Below are 20,732 nucleotides of genomic sequence, written 5' to 3' on the forward strand. Positions count from 1 at the left end.
GGCAGAGAAAAAGGAAAGTGGGTGCACCTATCGCTTTTCCGGTGGCGTAACCGGCGCGCCGGAAGCTTCGGGTCACACCACTGTGCAGCCGAGACTTCGATTTGCGGCGGGTGACTTGGCTGGGCTTCGGACCAACCTAAGCGTGCGCGAAGGGTGAGCATCCTGCCTTCGTGGGAAGCTTATTTCTGCTTTCCCGTCCTGAGCTGCGTGCTGTGACGGCTCCTCGGCGCTCGACCGCGGCTCAGGCCAACCCCACTGCCTCAGGAGGCTTCTTTTCCCGTTCATGCATGGATTTCCTCCTTTGTTAGCGCGCCCGGTGAATGAACTAGAAGGGTAAGAGCAGTGTTTGTCCGGAAGAGGTTGGCCTGAGCTCGTTCATTCGAAAGGGATGTCGGCTCGCTCAGTCGGATTGACTTTCACGTGGAGCTCCGCTTAGGATTTGGAGCTCTGGCCCGCTTTTGCCCTTTATCATGCTTTGGATATGACTTCAAAAAAGCTGCTTCGCGCAATTAGCAATTCAAGCATGTAGGCTAGTTCCCTGTGATGTAAGTGTATAATGGGTGGTTCTTTTATTCCTTCTACCCGCAATACTGTATATTTCCTTCCCTAATGAGGTAATTTAGTACGGTACACCAAACCTCGTGGCATAATATTCAGTGTTTGTCACTGACTTAATGAGCTGCCTCCTAAAAGTGGTTAAAGCGAACTCATTAGTCTCATAAGCAATGTTGTGCTCAGTTTGGGATTTTTTTTAAACTAATTCCAACAGTAAATAAATTGCTCCTAACTACTATTTCCTCATCCTATCACATGCTGTCAAGCAGGTAAAACCTTTTTTAAAAAAATATATTTTAGTTACAGTACTAGATTTCTATCTGTCATTCTTTTTCAGAAGCTAAAGCAATAGCCATAAATTCTGTGCTCCCATATCTTCTACTCACAACAAGCCTCTGCCATACATTGGCTGTGAGAAAATGACTGTCATCCAGGGAACTGGCATAGTTAAAGGTGGACTTGAATGGATCTACAAAGTCCAACACTTTTAACCACTACATCACAATAGGTGTTTTATTATTTTTCATTGCTGTTGCAAGACTCTTTTAAAACCCATTAAATTTCAGTATTTTGATTTAAAAATTACATTATAATAGGGAAAAATAAAAAAGAGGAGTATGAACTTTCTAATTTTTTACTTCTCACTATTTGCCTGGTCCTATATTACTAAAGAAGCTATATACATCAAGAATCAAAGGTAAAATCAGATGCACAAACAAATTTAGATGTAAGTATCTACAGTTCTGTGTTTTCTGTGGATTTGAGTCTAGGGCAACATTTCCATAGTGACTATTTAGCACTGTCATAGCAGCCAGTCATCACTGAAGTGATACAAAGCTTGTCTTCATTACAAGAATCCTCACTCATTGGCTGCTCATTTAGCAATTGAAGTTACAATAGCACTGAAAAAGGAGATTTATGATTGGTCCTTGAAATTGTGGCAGTCACAGCATCTTCCTGGTCATGTGATTTGGTTGCCCCAAGACCAACATACATTTACAATGGTCACAATATCTCACCATTTGCAACCTTCACAGCTGGTTTCCAACAAGCAAAGTCAAGGGGGAAGCTGGCAGGAAGTCACAAGCTGCAAAAGCATTTTTAGATTGTATGAATAGATTGCATCAGCGTTTGTATTACTGTAGGGAGGTGGTTAAGTTTTGAGCTTTAGCAAACCACTTTTTAAACATTCTAAACATAAGAAGCTGTATTTGTACACTATAGTTGTTTGGGTGGAATAGAAAGCCATGGACTACAGTATTTGCCATATTCTGCTCCATGAATCAGTTGAAAAAGGTATTCAACTTCTGACTGGAAAGGATGACTGATTTGGATGTAGCACAAGGTCCCTTGCATACGTATCATTGTGTTTATCCCAGTAAAGTGTATTTGATTATTCATTTGGGAGTTTTATTATTGACCTTTTTTCTAATGTTGGTTTTTTTAAAAAATGCAGGCACTAATTGGATTGGGATTAAAGCATAGTTGAAAGAAGCACAGAAGTAAGTAGATTTTTTAAAATGTCTTTTGACAATGAAGTAGAATGATGTCTAGTAGAAGCAAATTGTGCTGTTTAAGTTGATTTTTATTTTTCTAAATTCTAGCTTTGTGGTTTGATCATTGCTTGTTAATGATAGCTTGTGGCTAGGATGGGAGCTGATAAAGAATTTTGTTCCTTTAATTGAATTCTGTTCAAATGAGTTTTAATTCAAGATGCCAGATTTTTGAGATATGGGAATTATAAGAAGGGTAGGAAAATAACTTCCATTTCTGAATACTGAAAATGACACTCAGAAATATTTTGTCTCTAGTACAGATAGTCCTTTAGCAATTAGGATTGGAAACGTGGTTGTTAAGCAAAGTACTTGTTAAGTGAAACTGCTATTGTGCACATGTTGTTTTGCTTTATAGACTTCCTAAAGTTGTCAATCAAGGATTGGTCATCAAAATACTTTTTTCATTACTGTCATAATGTTGAATGGTCACTAAACAAGGAAATTGCTAAACAAGGAATAGCTGTAATTTCCTAAACTAGGGGTGCAAAATCTATGCGATTAAATCATTAGGCATGCCCTTTGAGTCCCTCCAGTTTGATGACAAACTAATTTGTAAAGTGATACTAAAAAAATGAAAAACCACCTCAGTCTGCAACAAAAGTTACATATATCATTTTAAAGGTCACGTGAAAATAACTGCGTGCTTTTTAATTTTTACAGTGAGATACTAGATTTCTCCTCTATAATATTCTTTTTATGAAACCCTATTAGGTAGTCAGTTAAAACAAATATTCTGAAAAGGCTTGGCCTTTCAATACTTTATGCCATCCCTTGACACTATGTTTTTGCAATTCATCTAAATAGCTTATTTATCTGCATCTTAATGATTTATCTAAATGAAAGTACTGCTTTATGATTGAGATAAATATTCAAATACTACTCGCTATATAGGTAGTCCTCGAGGTACGGGTGTAATGGAGCCTGCACATTCCATTTGTAACTTAAAAACTTGGAGTGAATCTCGTACCTTGAACGAGATCACTCCCTTGCTCATTAAAATGCACTCGGCTCGTTAAGTGCACATGAGGCATCTCAAGAGTGGGGAACGCCATGGAGGGGCGTGGTGATGGAGTAGGCCCCCAAGAACTCCCCAACCCACTAAGATACTAATGCTTCCCCCTCCCTTCCTGCTGCGCCCGACTTAACTTGAAAAGATTCGTCTCCTCTCTGCCACGGTTTCTGCCTTTGAGGGAGAGGAGAGTTGATGGAAGCTCCTGAGTGCCCGTAATATCGCATGAATTCAGGCACCGATCCTCTTGCAGAGAATGGGATCCTGAACTCTCGTGTTTGCTCCCGCCCCCAACTCCTTTCCGCCACTGCCAGAACAATTTTCACCAGGATGGAGACCTTGGAGAAACTGGAAGGCTCCGTCTGCATGCAAATGCACGCTTAGAAATGGACCGAAACGCTCTGTTTCTCAAGTGCCCCACTGGCAGCCACATGGAACTTCCAGTCTCTGTCAGGTCTCTGTCCACGTAAAAAGAGTTTGAGCACCTATGGGGCACTTGGAAACCAAGCATTCGCTTCATTTTCAAATGCTCCATGGAAACACTTTTTATCCCAATGGAGACCTGAAAAAGACTGGAAGCTCTGCGTGACTGCCAGTGCATGCTTAGAAATGGAGCAGAAGGCTCCGTTTCCCAAGTACCCCATTCCAGGCATATGGAGCTTGCAGTCTCTGTCAGGTTTCAGTTTGGATAAAAAGTATTTTAGCACCTATAGAGTGCTTCCAAATGGAGAAGGGTCTGGCTCTGCCTGTCTCCCTCGCTTCCCCAAAGCATCCCTTCACTAACCTTTCCAGCTCCGTTCTCCGCCACTGCATGCAGGGCAACAAAAGAAGCCTGTGGGACTACTGATAAAAAAAAGTTCAATCAGTGAAGGAATGTGGTGCCCTGGGGTGGGGGTTAGGATTTGGCATTGTGGATGCCCTGAGGTGGGGTGAGGGTTAGGATTTGGCATTGTGGATGCCCTGGGTTAAGATTTTGCATTGTGGATTGTGCAGTGTTTGCGCTCTAGTGGGACTATTCAAAATGCAGCGAATCTCTGCATTTTGAATAGCCTCATAGGTGCTCAAACACCTTTCATCCAAACGGAGACCTGAGTCACACAGAATTTCAAGCAGTCACACGGAGCATTCCTTTCTGTTTCTGAAGTTCCCCACTGCAAGCACATGGACCTTCCAATCTCTCTCAGGTCTGCATTTGGATAAAAAATGTTTGAGCGGCAGTAGCTTGAGTTTCTCCACTCCATCCCAAAGCAAGAAACCAGAGGCACAGAGCAGGATTGCTCTCAAGAAGATGGAGGTGCTCTTCGTGCACTGGCCTTATTGAGAGCAATCCTGCTCTGCGCCTCCGTTTCTTTTCACTCAGAGGGAGCAGAGAAACTCAAGCCCTGGCCAGGCAAGGACTAGGTCGGGCAGAGTGGCTGGCTGGGGAGGGCAATCATGGCCACTTAGGTGGCTGCTACTGCTGCTGGCTTGGATGCAGGTGCAAGGGACCTGGCCCCGTGATGCCTCCCCGCTCAGTTGAAGGGTTTGTTCCTGCCATCAAACTAAGGCTGGCGCACGTGAGTGAGCAGCACACCCGGGCCACAGAAGGCATTAGTTCTTGCGCCTGACCAACTCCGATTCTATGCTTTGCCCCATAGACATGCAAACGAAGCAAACACTCCCCCCCCCCCAGAGAATGGAAGCTTCCGGAGGCAATGATCTCTTTTCCAGAGAATTTGTGTTTGAACTCGCGTGATATTACGGCACCCAGGAGCTTCCATTGTCGACGCAAAAAACATTTCCAAGCCGACTCGCCTCTCCCTCAAAGAAAAAGAAACCTCGGCAGAGAGGACACAGATTTTGCAAGGTAAGTGAGTCCGGCACAGCAGGAAGGGAGGGGGAAGCAGTTGTGGGGAGTGGGGAGAGGAATAGGGAATATTGCAGAGCTTCTGTGGTTGCTCGTAAGGGCAAACGACTGGTATGGTGCTGCAATAGTTGTAATTTTGGGATTTGCTTGTAAACACTGGGGGCGCTGATCACATAATTTCGAACGAGCGTTAAGTGAACGCTCTTAACTCGGTGATTACCTGTACTTGATGTGATATGTGGGCAGTATGAAGCTAACTGCATGGGTATTTTTATATGCATTGTAAATATACTTTCATCCATCTCTTGAAACTATTTTTTAAAAAATATATTTTATTGGTTTTATAATTTTAACAAAAAGTATTTAAGACACACCGCAGTGTTCGGGTAAACAAAGATTCCAACATAAAATCACACAAAAACAGCTCAACTTAATACATTCGCTATCATCTCTCTATTTCCCTCAAATAACATAATAAATTTAATATATTTCATTTCTATCATAAGTTTCTATTACTACTAAACCTGTTTTTAAAACTATCAATTTCAATTACCATAATCAGATAATGTTTTACATCAACATATTATCACTTCAAATATCTCTTCCAAATATATTCAAGCTCTTAATCTCTATCATCCCTCTTTTTATCACCAATCTTATTTATTTCTTCTTCCAATAATAACTAGCTTAGTTTAAAAAAAGATAATATTAAACCTTGCTTCATTTCAATTCATTACACCAACTTCAAATTCCATTCAATTAATTATATCTTATCAAATTATATTATTATACACAAAAATCTCTTAATTAATTAAACATTACACATGTATATAGTTATAGTTTTCTTACTTCTAAGTCTAAATCATTATCCTTAACCTTTCCGCCTGTAAATCCATTTTTGTTGCTTGTAATAATCTTTAACTTAATTCATTTCCAATCATTAAACAAACCAAATTCCATCCAATTAATTATCATACCATATCAAAACATATTATACACAAAAATCTCCTAATTAATTAAACATTTCAAAATTCCAGTCTAAGAAACTCAACATTTTTTCATTTTCAGTACATAATTTCCCTCTAAATCAATCTATTATTCCAAGAAGTGCATTTTTAGTCTCTATAAAGCCAAGTTTCTTTTTTCACTCCACATTTAACTTTCATATTTCCATACCAAACAAATTTCCATAAAACAAAAAAAATCATCAAACTAAATTAAACACACATGAATATAATTGTAGATTCTTACTTCTAAGTCTAAATCATTATCCTTAAAACTATAGAACCAACATTGCCTTTTAATCCATTAAACAATTTTAAATTTTCTTTTTCAATCTAATTCTAGGTTTTCTTCTATGCCACACAGGCTTCCATAGCAAAGCTTCCCTTTCAACCAATGAATCCATTTTTGTTACTTGTAGAATTCTTTGAGAAAGCAAAATCCTTTCTTCTGCAATAAACATCTTTTCCTTTTCTCCTTGCCACATCGTTGCTTTATAGTTTCAAGTCTTAGTCTTTGCTTCTTCTGATTCTCTAAGTTGCAGAAGAAGGGATTGTCAAGTAAAATAAGTTCCTCTACTATCTCTAGAGATTCCTTTTCTGGTATATTTTGATTTATACCATAATCAGATGTAGCCTGGAGATCACTTTGAATAGATGTAGTAGAATCTCTAGATCTTGGTTCTAAAGTACAGTTTTTAATTGTAGCACATATTTCAGCAGAGGCCTCATAGATCTTTTCCAATATAAGTGCATAGTTCAATTATAGCTGAGTCTCCATTTTAGATACTAATGCTTAAAAGAAGATCTCATTTTCTTTTTGTGGAGGCTATATTTAGTACAAACAACATCCACCTCCACAGCTTCCACAGCTGCACATCTTATCTTTCCCTCGAAAGTGTTTTGAAAATCTTTAATAGAATAGCCAAACTTGTAGTGTCAAACCTTCGCCAGTAGATGTCCTCAGTGAATTAGATAAGGTCTTTCCCAACAATCCATTCCTTTTTTCTGTCTTTTAAAGTATAATAATATACAAGAAAATAATAATAATAATAATAATAATAATAATAATAATAATAATAATAATAATAATAATAATAATAATAATACAGTTCATACAAAGAGGGAAGAAAGAAGATCTTTTCCGTCTTTTTTCTTTCTTTTCTATCCAAAGGGGAAAAAAATATAAAAGTAAAATATATAGTCTATTTCTATGTTTACAAAACGCCTTTCTTCTCAACAAATGCAGAAGCTGCCTTTCCAAGTCAGGGAAATAATTTCAAAAGCTCTTACAGGTCTCAGAAAAAAAAGAAAAATAGAAGAGAGAGAGTTGAAAATAAAGTTCTCACCTGGGCTCACCACGGGGGCACTAACAGGTTAGATGTTCTCTGACTTACGGTCTGAAGCGGCAGGGCGATCGGCCATTTTCCTGGCCGATCTTCTTCTCCGTTGGCCCTCGGAGATTCATCCAGACAGCTGGAGGAGCCGCTGCTCCTCCGCAGCTGGACAGCAGCCTCCTTGATGGAAAGTCGCACCCTCCAGGGCAATTTTGGACCCGTATAAGGGTCCACCGACGGAGGGAAAACTAGCCGGCGAGGAGAGAAGTCTCTCCGCACGACTAGCGACACCGCGCACCGGAACCGGAAGTCCATCTCTTGAAACTATTGATATGCAAGTGACTGAAAGTGAACTAAGAATGTAGATTTGTAGATGAATCAAAAACGTTCAGTTGTAGGTATTAGAAAAACAACTTTTAATATAGAAAATATCCCAATTGCAAGTAAAAAAGCTTTAGAAAGACTGTAAACCTTAGAATTTTCAAAACATTTTTGTTCATTATTAAATTTACATCTTGTTACAACATTGAAGAAGCTTACAAGTATAAAAAGTAAAGTACAAACCATAATAAAATTAATGCAGTTAAATAAAATAAAATAAAATTCAATTCAATCATGAAACTGACAATAGCTTGGTGAAAGAAATGAATTTTTCCTACGTTCCCAAATGCTATGAGAGTAGCAGCCAAGTATCCCTCCTTAGGGAACTTATTTCATTGCTTGAGAATTATATAGCATAGCATAGAATTAACCTGGAGAAAGGTACAAGAGAATTGTTAAGTAAGAGATGACACAATTTAGAGATAGCAGGAAACATGAGAAACTCAAAATACCTCTGCCTTGGTTTTATTTAATATAAGAAGGGACAGAGAGAAACTTGGATAGGTTTTCAAGATTAATGTCAACCCTTCATGATAGGGCATATCAAGAAACAGAAGTCATAGAGATTTCAGGAATGCTGCATTACTGTAAGGATTTGATTATGGATTATCATTGTTGAGTCTGACTGGTTTAAAAGGGTCATAGACATATTTATGCAACTATCCTTACCACGACAACAAATATAAGAAGTCAAGCAGTACTTCTTTATACATTGGCCCATTTATCAGCAATCTATGTTTTTTTTCCTCACTATTGTGGCAAATATCTACACTCAAGAAAAACAGAAGTACCATGAACCAAAGTCATGCTCAAATTGTATTTTACTGATTCTATCTGAAAGTTACTTGGGCTGCAGAAAATAGAACTTGAGTTGTTGTTAGTTGCGAAGTCGTATCCGACCCATCGCATCCCCATGGACAACGTTCCTCCAGGTCTTCCTGTTCTCTACCATCTTCTGGAGTCCATTTAAGCTCACGCCTATTGCTTCAGTGACTCCATCCAGCCACCTCATTCTCTGTCGTCCCCTTCTTCTATTGCCTTCAATCTTTCCCAGCATTTGGCTCTTCTCCAGTGAGTCCTTCCTTCTCATTAGGTGGCCAAAGTACTTGAGTTTCAACTTCAGGATCTGGCCTTCTAAAGAGCAGTCAGGGTTGATCTCTAGGACTGACCGGTTTGATCGCCTTGCAGTCCAGGGGACTCGCAGGAGTCTTCTCCAGCACCATACTTCAAAGGCCTCAATTCTTTTGCACTCAGCCTTTCTTATGGTCCAACTTTCACAGCCATACATTGCAACTGGGAAAACTATGGTCTTGACTATACGTACTTTTGTTGGCAGGGTAATGTCTCTGCTTTTTAGTATGCTGTCTAGATTTGTCATAGCTTTTTTCACCAGGAGCAAGTGTCTTTTAATTTCTTGATGCAGTCCCCATCTGTGGTGATCCTGGAGCCCAGGAAGATAAAATCTGTCATTACCTCCATTTCTTCCCCATCTATTTGCCAGGAATTGAGAGGGCCGGATGCCATGATCTTGGTTTTCTTAATGTTGAGTTTCAAGCCAACTTTTGCACTCTCCTTCTTCACCCGCATCAAGAGGCTCTTTAGTTCCTCTTCACTTTCTGCCATTAGAGTGGTATCATCTGCATATCTTAGATTGTTGATATTTCTCCCAGCAATCTTAATTCCAACTTTTGATTCATCTAGCCCTGCCTTTCTCATGATGTGCTCTGCATATAAGTTAAATAGGCAGGGCGACAGAATACAGCCTTGTTGGACTCCTTTCCCAGTTTTGAACCAATCAGTGGTTCCATGTCCAGTTCTCACTGTTGCTTCTTGACCTGCATATAGGTTTCTCAAGAGACAAATAAGAAGATCTGGTACTCCCATCTCTTTAAGAACTTACCACAATTTGTTGTGATCCACACAATCAAAGGCTTTAGCATAGTCAATTAAACAGAATAGATATTTTTCAGGAATTCCCAAGCTTTCTCCATGATCCAGCATATGTTGGCAATTTGATCTCTAGTTCCTCTGCCTCTTCGAAATCCTGCCTGTACTTCTGTTAGTTCTCGGTCTACATATTGCTGGAGTCTAGCTTGTAGGATTTTAAGCATAACTTTACTTGCATGTGAAATAAGTGCAATGGTGCGATAATTTGAACATTCTTTGGCATTGCCTTTCTTTGGAATTGGAATGTAAACTGACCTTTTCCAATCCTGTGGCCACTGTTGAGTTTCCCAAATTTGCTGGCAAATCGAGTGTAGCACTTTTACTGCATCACCTTTTAAGATTTTGAATAGCTCAGCTGGAATACTGTCACCTCCACTAGCTTTGTTGTTGCTCAGCTTTCCTAAGGCCCATTTCACTTCACATTCTAGGATGTCTGGCTCGAGGTCAGTGACCATCCCATCATGGTTATCAGGAACCTAAGCTCGTTCTTGTATAGTTCTTCTGTGTAATGTTGCCACCTCTTCTTAATCTCTTCTGCCTATGTTAGGTCCCTGCCATTTTGGTCCTTTATCATGCCCATCTTTGCATGAAACGTTCCCTTCATATCTCCAATTTTCTGGAAGAGATCTCTGGTTCCCCCTATTCTATTGTTTTCTTCTATTTCTTTGCACTGTTCATTTTAAGAGGGCATTCTTGTCTCTTCTAACTATTCTCTAGAATTCTGCATTCAGTTGGGTGTCTCTTTCTCCCCTCCCTGTATTAAGGTGCTGTAGGGCTTCATAGAACCGGTCAGTTTCATCCTCTTCAGCACCAGTGGTTGGGTCATAGACTTGGACTCCTGTGATATTGAATGGTTTGCCTTGGATTCGCACTGAGATCATTCTGTCATTTTGGGGATTGTATCCCAGTATTGCTTTTCCTACTCTTTTATTGACTATGAAAGCTACTCCATTTCTTCTGAGGGATTCTTGCCCACAGTAGTATACCTGATGGTCCTCTGAATTAAATTCACCCATTCCTGTCCATTTTAGTTCGCTGATTCCTAAGATGTCGATGTTTAGTCTTGTCATCTCTTGTTTGACCACGTACAGCTTGCCTTGATTCATGGATCTTACATTCCAGGTTCCTATGGAGAAAAGATCTTTACAGCATCGGACTTTCCTTTCACCACCAGATGCATCCATAGCTTTTGGCTTTGGCCCAGTCGCTTCACTCTTTCTGGCGCTACTAGTACTAGCCCTCTGTTCTTCCCCAGTAGCATATTGGACACCTTCTGACCTGAGGGACTCATCTTCCAGCATCATATCTTTTTGCCTTTTGGTACTGTCCATGGGGTTTTCATGGCAAAGATACTGGAGTTGGTTGTCATTTCCTTCTCCAGTGGATCACATTTTGTCAGAACTCTCTGCTATGACCTGTCCGCCTTGGGTGGCCCTGCACGGCATAGCTCATAGCTTCATTGAGTTACACAAGCCCCTTCGCCATGACAAGGCAGTAATCCATGAAGGAGAGAACCTGAGTAACCTAGCTCAAAATTATATAAATAATATATTATTTTTTAAAAATAATGTGCTGGAGATTATTTACCTATTTTTGATGATGAATAAGCTAAAGGAAAAATCTTAAATATCTCAGCCATAGGATATTTAAAAATAGCTACTGCAAGTTTTGCATATTAATACAATGTTTAATGATTAATAACTATAAATAATACAGTATTTTGTTTAGTTCATGTTATAGTTACACAAACATATATCTTTAATATCTATTTTTAGTGGCATATAGAAGAGATGAAATGTGGTCTGAGCGGTATGAATATGAAAGATTACCACGAGAAAGACTTCCTCCACGTCCTGATGTAAGCAGATTGCTAATAGCTATGGGGTTGTCTTTTTAATCTTTTTAGCTGTTGATCGGGAATTTAAATTTATGATCTCAAACTTAAGGGGATTACAGTACCCACATGGATGGACATTCAATTAAGAAGCCTACAATGATTCACAGTGAATACTGTGTTTATAAAGCTTTTTATCATACCTAATATGGTCCTTCTTAAATACTAGTGTTGTGCTTGGTAAAATGCTATTTAATAGAGCTTTTAACTTGATCGTGTGAGTCACATACTTATCCTACAATAGACAAGTGAGAAGGAGAAACAGATTTTTTATATCCAATCTGTTTCAAGTGTGAGCCCTAGGAACAACTACTTCCTAACTCCTTTTTTTCCCAATTCACAGCATTCCCTTCCATATCATTGGATAATAATCGGTATAGCATCCCGCTCTCCCACCACTTCTCACACATACACAAAAGTTCCTTTTAAAATTTGAGAAGGAACAGAAATCCTAACTCCATCCGTGATCATTATGTGGCCTTGCTCACTTTGCTTCTCCTCACCCACAGTTGATTTGTTTATTTGTATCCCACCTTTATTATTTTTACAAATAATTCAAGACAGTGAACTTATCTAGCACATACCTTCCTCCTATTTTCCCCATAACAACAATTCTGTGAGGTGGGTTGGAGTGAGAGTGACTGGCCCAAAGTCACCCAGCTGGCTTTAATAGCTAAGGCAGGACTTAAAAGATACCTTAAATACTAGACCAAACTGACCAAATTGTTCTTACCAAAAAATTATTAATTGGTCTGTTGCCTACCCATGGTTTATTTGTTGGATTCTAATGTAGATGAGCTGAGCTGGGGCTTTTATTTTGATTTGATTTGATTTAAAAAACAAAAAACAAGCTTCCTTTCTCCAAGGCATTGTTTCCAGCTGCGTCAAAATACTACTGCACATTGTAACCTGTTTTATCAATATAAATGGAGGTATCCCTAAGCTGGACAAATACAGGTTCCCTAAGGGTCTGAAGATGAAGGTGAAATTAGTGAGGTAGTTATTACAAACCCAGGCCTGTACCTTATTTTGGGTTTGATTTTTTTTTAACTGCATAAACTAATTGTTTTCTCTTTTCAAATGCAGAATTTCCTCTTTCATTGGATAGCTCAGAGAAGTCTCAAATTTGTACCACCATTCTTTGTATTCCATTAGAAAGTCTATGTTTATTCAGGATGATGGCAAAAGCAATGGTTATTTTGTACAGAAAAAGATTCTTTTGTTTTATATGCTCTTGTTTTTCCCATATATGCTATCATTTTAAGCAATAATTTAAATTTGAAGTCGATGAAGATGAAGTGTTCAAATACACATATGAAAACTTAGCAAAAAATCATTGTGGTCAGTTAGCAGAAAAATAGTTGAATTTTTAATTTTAAAATGATCTGATCACACTACACTGGTTTTCTGGGCCAGCTTTAGAATCCCCATACACTTTCTTTTAAAGTCTGGCAAATCTTATTTTATTTTACCAGGCTTCTTAAATTTATTACTCATAAATCACTTAATTTTCATAGTATTTGAATTTGTTTTTCTATCATAGGTTTTATTAATATTGTAGAACTTCCATCCTGAACAAAATGTTGAAGGTATGGCATAGAACAGGGGTCCCCAACCCCCAGTCCATGGACCACCACCGGTCCACAGCTTACCAGCAAGTGGGCCGCACAAACAAGCAAAGCTCCATCCTTGGGATGCAGGCAGTATTCAAAACCACACTCCCTCTGGTCCGCAAAAAAACCTTTCTCCATGGCAACGGTCCCTGGTGTCCAAAAGGTTGGGGAACTCTGGCGTAGAATATTTGTAAATTCCTTTAATTTGACCTTTATGCTAAGAAATGGTAGCTTGAAAATATTTCCGAATTATTGTGCTTACAGGGTATGCAGTTTACATTTGACAGCATAAGAATACAAGTATTAGCATTGCTTTTGAGGTTGTCTGCTCATTTTTACTGGGTGTTGGGAAAACTTTGGTCACTTTTCTGCTATGTTTGCATAGTTATGAACCAATTATACTTTGCCTTATATCTACATATGGGTACTCATTTGGTACCACTTAATATAATAAGATACCTCTGCAGCTGTCCAATTATTTGAAGTTTTGTCACTTGCCCTGAAGTGAACAAAACTGAAAGACCACAGCTATACAATAAGTGCTTCCAAATCTTTCCTCATTCAGAAACGTAGGAAATAATGTGTGCAGCTAAAATTCTGCAGTAAATGTAATTCCTTGGAATTCTATTGGACGCTGAACTAAGCATAAAATTAGAATGTAAATATTTTCTAATGTTTGTAAATGCAGTTACTTAAATGAAATCAAAAGCTGTAGTAATTAGAATATAAACTTAGAGATGTAGGCTTACTTCAGGATAAAAGTTTGTTTGTTTGCTATATCTCTTAATTATTTTTATAGGAGCCAGAATGCTCTCCATTTCAACAAGTTGGATTTTGTGTGAGATGGAACAGGATATACATAATTCTCTTAGTAATCAGTTAGTAACAGGATGCAAAGAAAAGCAATATTACAATTTGTTAATGCTGTTCTGACACTAATTTGAGCATTTTTCTTTTAAGGATTAGTACACTTAATCCATATGACAATGTTGTTTGACATCCTGTTTAAGTATTTTAAATAGCTTTGGTTTTGATAAATTTCCACATATTAATAATCAAGTTAAATTGGAAGTAGGATTACATTAAAAATAACACTGCAAAAATGTTATAGCTATATGTTATTGCTATATACGTTGTTATGGTAAAAAATATCACCAACACATTGTCCCATCAAACCTTCCCAAACGATGGGTAGCTAATTATATTTCAGATTCTGTTTGCTTTAAGTCTTTCTTTTAAATTATGCTCCATTATGAACTGTAATGAAATCTTTTTTTCTGCTCCATCATTGTTATTCCAGTATGGCCTTAGTATATAAGTGTGAAATGAACAGACACATACAATTATTAAATGATAAGCAGGTATTTACTTTTATTAAAACTTATGATCACTTTATAGAAACTGGTACATCCTTATCTGAATACATTTCTCTGAATAACTACTCTTCACAACTACTGTGCACAACTCCATCACAATTTGTCTAGAATGACACATTAAAAACTAAAATTTTCCTACTGGTTTGGAATTCACTGCAAAAGTTGTTTCTTAGCTATTAGTCTTGAGAAGGTGATGCTATTTTTCTGTGTTTTTCATCATAGAATTCTTCAGATTATTGCAAAGCTGGTCAAGGAATTGTAGACTAGTATGCAGCCCAAAAGTGGCACAGTGGCCAAGCAGTTAAGATGTGGGTTTGTCGATCGGAAGGTTGGCGGTTCACGACCAAGTATTTGCATGAAGGAGTGAGCTTCCGTTACTTGCCCCAGCTGCTGCCAACCTAGCAGCTCAAAAGCATATAAATGCAAGAACATAAAATAGGTACCATTTTGGTGGGAAGGTAACAGCGTTCCATGGACCACATGCAGTCATGCTGGCATATAGTTACGCTGACCACATGACCACAGAAATGTCTTTGAACAGCACTGGCTTTTCACCTGTGACTCTGAGATGAGCACTGCCCTCTAGAATTGTACATAATTGGGAGGGGAAACCTTTACTTTTTTATACAGCCAAAGATACGTTATAAGTGGTTCCCAAAAGTTTTCCAGTTTCCTGATGCCATTTGCTTTCTGGCGCTGTAATATGTACCAGTTCACAGATTTATTGTTTATTGTCTCAAGCTAATTGAAGGACTATAAATGATCAAATCTAACCTTTTTAATCCTTCAGTCCAATATGTAATTCTCTTGTTTAAAATAAAATTTTGCAGACCTAACTAAGCTATTGAGATCCATTATAGCTTTTCAGTAATATGTTTTAGTTACAAGCTGCCTGTAGGAAATGTAAACAGAAGTTAGACTTCAGCTATGGTACTGTTAAGCTCCGCTTTCAGAATTGTTTACAAATGCCACATCCTTATTTTAATGTCAACAATATTTTTAAGATAATACTGTGCCAAAATCTATCTTATGGTTCCTCTGGTGTTTTCTTGTTCTCCAAAATATGTTTTCCCTGTTAAATTTATCAAGTTGCTTTTGAACTTTTTTTGATAGAACTTTTGAGCTTATTTTATCATTATTATGTGTTGATGGGTTCTTTTGTTTGTTTGCATATCTGTCCATTATTGCAGTCTTCCCCAAAACTAGCTACCTATGATTCCAGATCTGAATTTTTTTTTTATTAAAGTTAAGGAAGGCTAGAAAACTGATGATGGGAGAAGACTATATAATGAAAGGTGCGACATTTACCCCTAGACTGACTTATAACCATGATAAATAAAAAATCTCTTTATCTCAGACATCACATTTAACAAAAAATGTTAGTGTCTAAAAGAAAAAATTGAAAGCAATTTATTTTCTGTCAGAGTGAGTGGGCACGGTTGAGAAAATGCTAAATAAAGTTTCAGCATACAATTACTTTTAACAACACATTATTTTTGTAGGAATGATAAGGATACTATATTGTTGGCTAATAGCTATTACAGGAATGTGGGGGTTTAGTGTTCAATTAGGTCCCCCCCCCTCTAAATAGCATTGTTCCCATCTCATCACAAACTGGTTTGGGAAGCCGTATCTGAATAATAACTAATTTGCCATAGGACCTAGGATATTAAATGAATAACATTGCTTAATTAACAGAAACAAGTTTAGAACATTTCTGAACATAGAATATTATGAGCATTTCTTTGTAATACTGACCTTTGGTCTTCTGAATCTTTTATCATCTTAGATAAGTTATTTTGGAAGTCAATTTAGAAAAAAAAATATAATTCCATTCTTCTATTCCATTTTATATAACTATAAAACTTCAGTTGCAAGTTATTGCAGCATAGATACTATCATTTTGGTATAGTGGTTAAGGTGCTGGCCCAATAACAAGACTGTGGGTTCTAGTCCTGCTTTAAGCAGGAAAGCTGGCTGGGTGACTTTGGGCCAGTCATTCTCTCTCAGCCCAATCCACTCACAGATGTGGTTGTGGGGAAAATAGGAGGAGGAAATATGAAGTATGTTCCCTGCCTTGAGTTACTTATAAAGTAATAAAGGTGGGATAAAAAAAATCAAATAAAATTTATCAAAGAGAAACAGTTGCTTTGAAACTAAGTAAAAAATGTAGATTATTATATCAGGTCAAAATATTTTAAAGACAATTAGTAAGCTTTAAAACTTCATTAAACCATTGAAAAGGAAATATGAAGAGGTTTTACTACCTCTGCATTTTTTGAATTCTAGATTTTTAAAATCCTATTTAGGTCTAAACAGTTACAGCTAGGTAATTTAAAATTTTCTAAACAATTTTCAAATAATGGTAAAGGTTTTATAATATGGTAGTTGATATTAAACTTGTAGAAAAACAATTAATTCAAGTATTTGTTTATTTTTGTATAAGCCTAATATAATCTATTTTTCAGTTAAATACACATTTTCAATCTTGTTAAGTTTAGGCTACTTCAGCTGCTCTTTAACAGAGGCACGAACTAAAACAAGATTGTATCTTGATTTCTAATGTATTTACTGGCTTTATTGAAACTTCAACATCTATATTAATCTTTGAGATTATTTTTATTATAATTTTTAATTATTGGTATTGTATATAATTTTAGGATGACTACCATCGAGTAGTCAGCTTTGCATCCAAGAAACCACCACTTCCAGAAAGACCTGGTGAAGGAGGCTATAGTAGATATGAATATAGCCATGCTCATGTAGGCTATAGAGACTATGGTGAAGGTCGAGGTTTTGCCCACGAACGAAGGAGTGGACTACCACATAGAATTGTGAGTTTCCCTTTCATGATGAATATGTGACTGGAAGCTAAATATTCCACAACTGTTAGGTACAGCTCTGTGTTACATTAATAGTACTTAAAAATAATTTGGATATTTATACTTTATTCTATAATTCTGAAAATACTGTATTAAAGCAATTGTTCTTTTGAAATCCTGAAGATTAATGCTTAAAGCTTCCATCTCTTTGGAAAAAACATGAGAAAGAGCATTCGGCTTCAGAAGAGGAAGAGAATTCATTGACAAATATTGTCTGACATGCAAAAAACAACACTAAATGCATAGCAATCATCAGTTTGTTATAATGATATATTGGCTATTTCTTGTATAGCAATATATAAATCAGCCTCTTATTTTTGCATTTAATATTTGTTCAATGAATATTTATTTTTCCCTTTAAAATATATTAAATACATTTTAGTGGCACTGCTAAATTTCTTTTAATCAATACTTGTCGAAGAAATTACGACAATACTTTTTGAAGAAATTATAAATCATTCAGTGATGTTTCACAGTATCTTATTGCTATTGTTATTTTTTTTTTATTAAAAATTTTTAAGATTTTACAATAAAAACCCCTTCCCCGATCCCTCCCAACCCACCCCAAAACCCTCCCCCATTCTTCCCAGAGCTGAATACAGGCTTAACTAGAATTTAAAAGATAAAAAGTTTTAAACCCAAATAAACCTTAAACAAATATAATTACACCCAATAAACAAATTGTAAAATACTTTAACTCCATTATATATAAAAAAACAGAAAGGAAAAAAAGAAAAAGAAAATAAAAAAAATAAAAAATTAAAGAATAATAATAATTACACTTCTAAATAATATCTTGAACTTTAAATATAAATTATTCGAAAGCTAGATGATATTTTCTTATATCATACTTATATTGTATAAAATTTATCCATCTTTTCCACACCAAGAGATACTTCTCTTGCGATTGATCTTTCAAGAAAGCTGAAATTTTTGCCATTTCCGCTAAATAAGAGACTTTGAAAAACCATTCTTGCAGAGTAGGCAAAGATTCCTTCTTCCAATATTGCCCTATTAACAACCTAGCCACAGTAATTAAATTTAACATTAAAATAATCTCTTTGTCATCACAATCCGAAACAATACCCAACAGAAACAATTGTGGAGTAAATTTTATCCTTCTTTTAAAAATTCTTTGAATATTCCACCATACCTTAATCCAAAAAGCTTTTATATTTTTACATGACCACCAAATATGATAATAAGTAGCATCCAAGCAACCACATCTCCAACATTTGGGCTGTAGGTTTGAATACATACGAGACATTTTTTGTGGATCAAGGTTCCATCTATAAAACATTTTATAAAAATTTTCCTGTAAGTTTTGGGCTTGCGTAAATTTAACATTCCTCACCCAAATAATCTCCCATGTGTCTAATAGGATCGGTTCATCAAAATTTTGTGCCCACTTAACCATACAATCTTTAACTAACTCTGCTTCTGAATCCAATTCCACTAACACATCATAAATTCTTTTAATATGGGTTCAACTTTGATCTCTAATTTGTTTTAACAAATTCTCATCCTCTCTAAGCAAGCCCACATTATGATCTATCTTCCACCTTACCAATAGTTGTCTATACTGAAACCATGAATAAATAATATTTTCTTGTGCTAATTCATCCGTAGATTTTAATTGCCAATTTTTACCATCCCACTTAAGTAATTGTGTATAAGAAATAGTATCCATCTTAACTCCTCTCCTTATTCCTTCTATTGCATGCCATGGAATAGCCCATAATGGAATTCTTGAATCACTTCTGTAATATTTCTTCCAAACCCGAAGTAAAGAAGTTCTTAAGATATGAGATTTAAAAACCCTATCAACCTTTTTATTATAAATTAAATAGGCATGCCATCCAAAAAGTAAATCCCATCCCTCCAAAAGGAGTATATCTACATTTGTTAAGTTAACCCAGTGTTTCTCAACCTTGACAATTTTAAGGCATGAGGACTTCAACTTCCAGAATTCCACAGCCAGCAATGCTGGGAGTTGAAGTCCACATGCCTTAAAATTGTCAAGGTTGAGAAACACTGAGTTAACCCAATCACTGATTAATGTTAAAACCATGGCATCATAATACAATTTCAGATTCGGTACCTTGAGTCCACCTCTCTCTCGTATATCTTGTATAATTTTAAGTTTTACTCTTGGTTTTTTCCCTGCCCAGATAAATTTATTGATACCTTTCTGCCACTCATCTAAATTTGCTTCTTTCTTTAAAATAGGTATCATTTGAAACAAGAAAAGAAATTTTGGCAAAACATTCATTTTAATCGCTGCAATTCTTCCCAAGAGGGACAATTGCACTTTTTCCAATTGTCCAAATCCTTTTGTATTTTAACCCACAGCATTTCATAATTATTTTTATACAGTTTTGCATTGGAAGCAGATAAAATGACCCCCAAATATTTTACCTTATTAACAACCTCAAAGCCTGTCAATCTAACCAAGGTCTCCTTATCCAAGTTGGTCATATTCTTAGGCAATATTTTAGTCTTATTATTATTAATTTTAAAACCTGAAACTTGTCCATACTGATTTATCAATTGTAACAACTCCGTTACGAAATGAGTTGGTTGAGATAAAGTAACAACCAGATCATCTGCAAAAGCACTTAATTTATATTCTTTTTTATTAATTTCTATTCCTTTTATTTTCGATGATTCCCGAATTTTGATCAATAAAATTTCCAAAGTTAAAACAAACAGCAATGGGGACAATGGACAACCCTGTCTAGTCCCCTTTTCAATTGGGAATACCTCTGACAAGCCTCCATTAACTATAAGTTGTGCCGTTTGTTTTTGATAAATGGCTCGAAGAGCCTGTAAAATTTTATCTCCAAAGTTCATTTCCTCAACCAATCTTAACATAAATCGCCAATTTAATTGATCAAAAGCTTTTTCAGCATCTAAAAATATCAATCCTGCAGAGATTTGGTTGTTCTTATCCAGATATTCTATTAAGTTAATAATTTGTCTAACATTATTTTTCATATACCTTCCAGTTATAAAGCCAGTTTGATCCATATGTATTAATTGATTCAATACAATCATAAATCTATTAGCTAAAATTTTCGAAAAAATCTTATAATCTACATTCAAAAGAGATATAGGTCTATAATTCTTTGGTAGAGTAAGATCTTGATTTTCTTTTGGGATCAAAGATATAAAAGCTGTCCCCCAAGACAAGGGGGTCTCTAAACCCTGTAACATATTATTAAAAAGTTCCCTTAGAGGTTCTATCAATTCATCTATCAAAGTCTTATAATAAATTGATGTCAATCCATCAGTACCAGGTGCTTTACCTAACTTTAATTCTTTAATTGCTGTCA

General features: G+C 36.5%; 1 protein-coding gene across 5 annotated transcripts in view; it reads left to right on the forward strand.

Annotated features, from left to right (window-relative positions):
- The first annotated feature begins 46 nt into the window (after positions 1-46).
- Positions 47-20,732, forward strand: part of PPHLN1 (periphilin 1) — a 97,798-nt gene continuing 77,112 nt past the window's right edge. Inside the window, exons 1-4 of one of the 5 annotated variants that reach the window (XM_039340696.1) lie at positions 47-153; positions 2,012-2,057; positions 11,408-11,490; positions 17,176-17,349. In XM_039340696.1, coding sequence (XP_039196630.1) covers position 2,057; positions 11,408-11,490; positions 17,176-17,349 — 258 coding nt within the window. In that variant the 5' untranslated portion in view covers positions 47-153; positions 2,012-2,056. Of the gene's footprint in view, positions 334-2,011; positions 2,058-4,784; positions 4,967-11,407; positions 11,491-17,175; positions 17,350-20,732 lie in introns of those variants that run through there. The other 4 variants (XM_039340695.1, XM_039340699.1, XM_039340698.1 and 1 more) reach the window with 4 other exon arrangements.

Source organism: Crotalus tigris, unplaced genomic scaffold (genome assembly GCF_016545835.1).
Source record: "Crotalus tigris isolate CLP2741 ecotype Arizona unplaced genomic scaffold, ASM1654583v1 scf7180000017753.6788120, whole genome shotgun sequence".
NCBI classification, from domain to species: domain Eukaryota; kingdom Metazoa; phylum Chordata; class Lepidosauria; order Squamata; family Viperidae; genus Crotalus; species Crotalus tigris.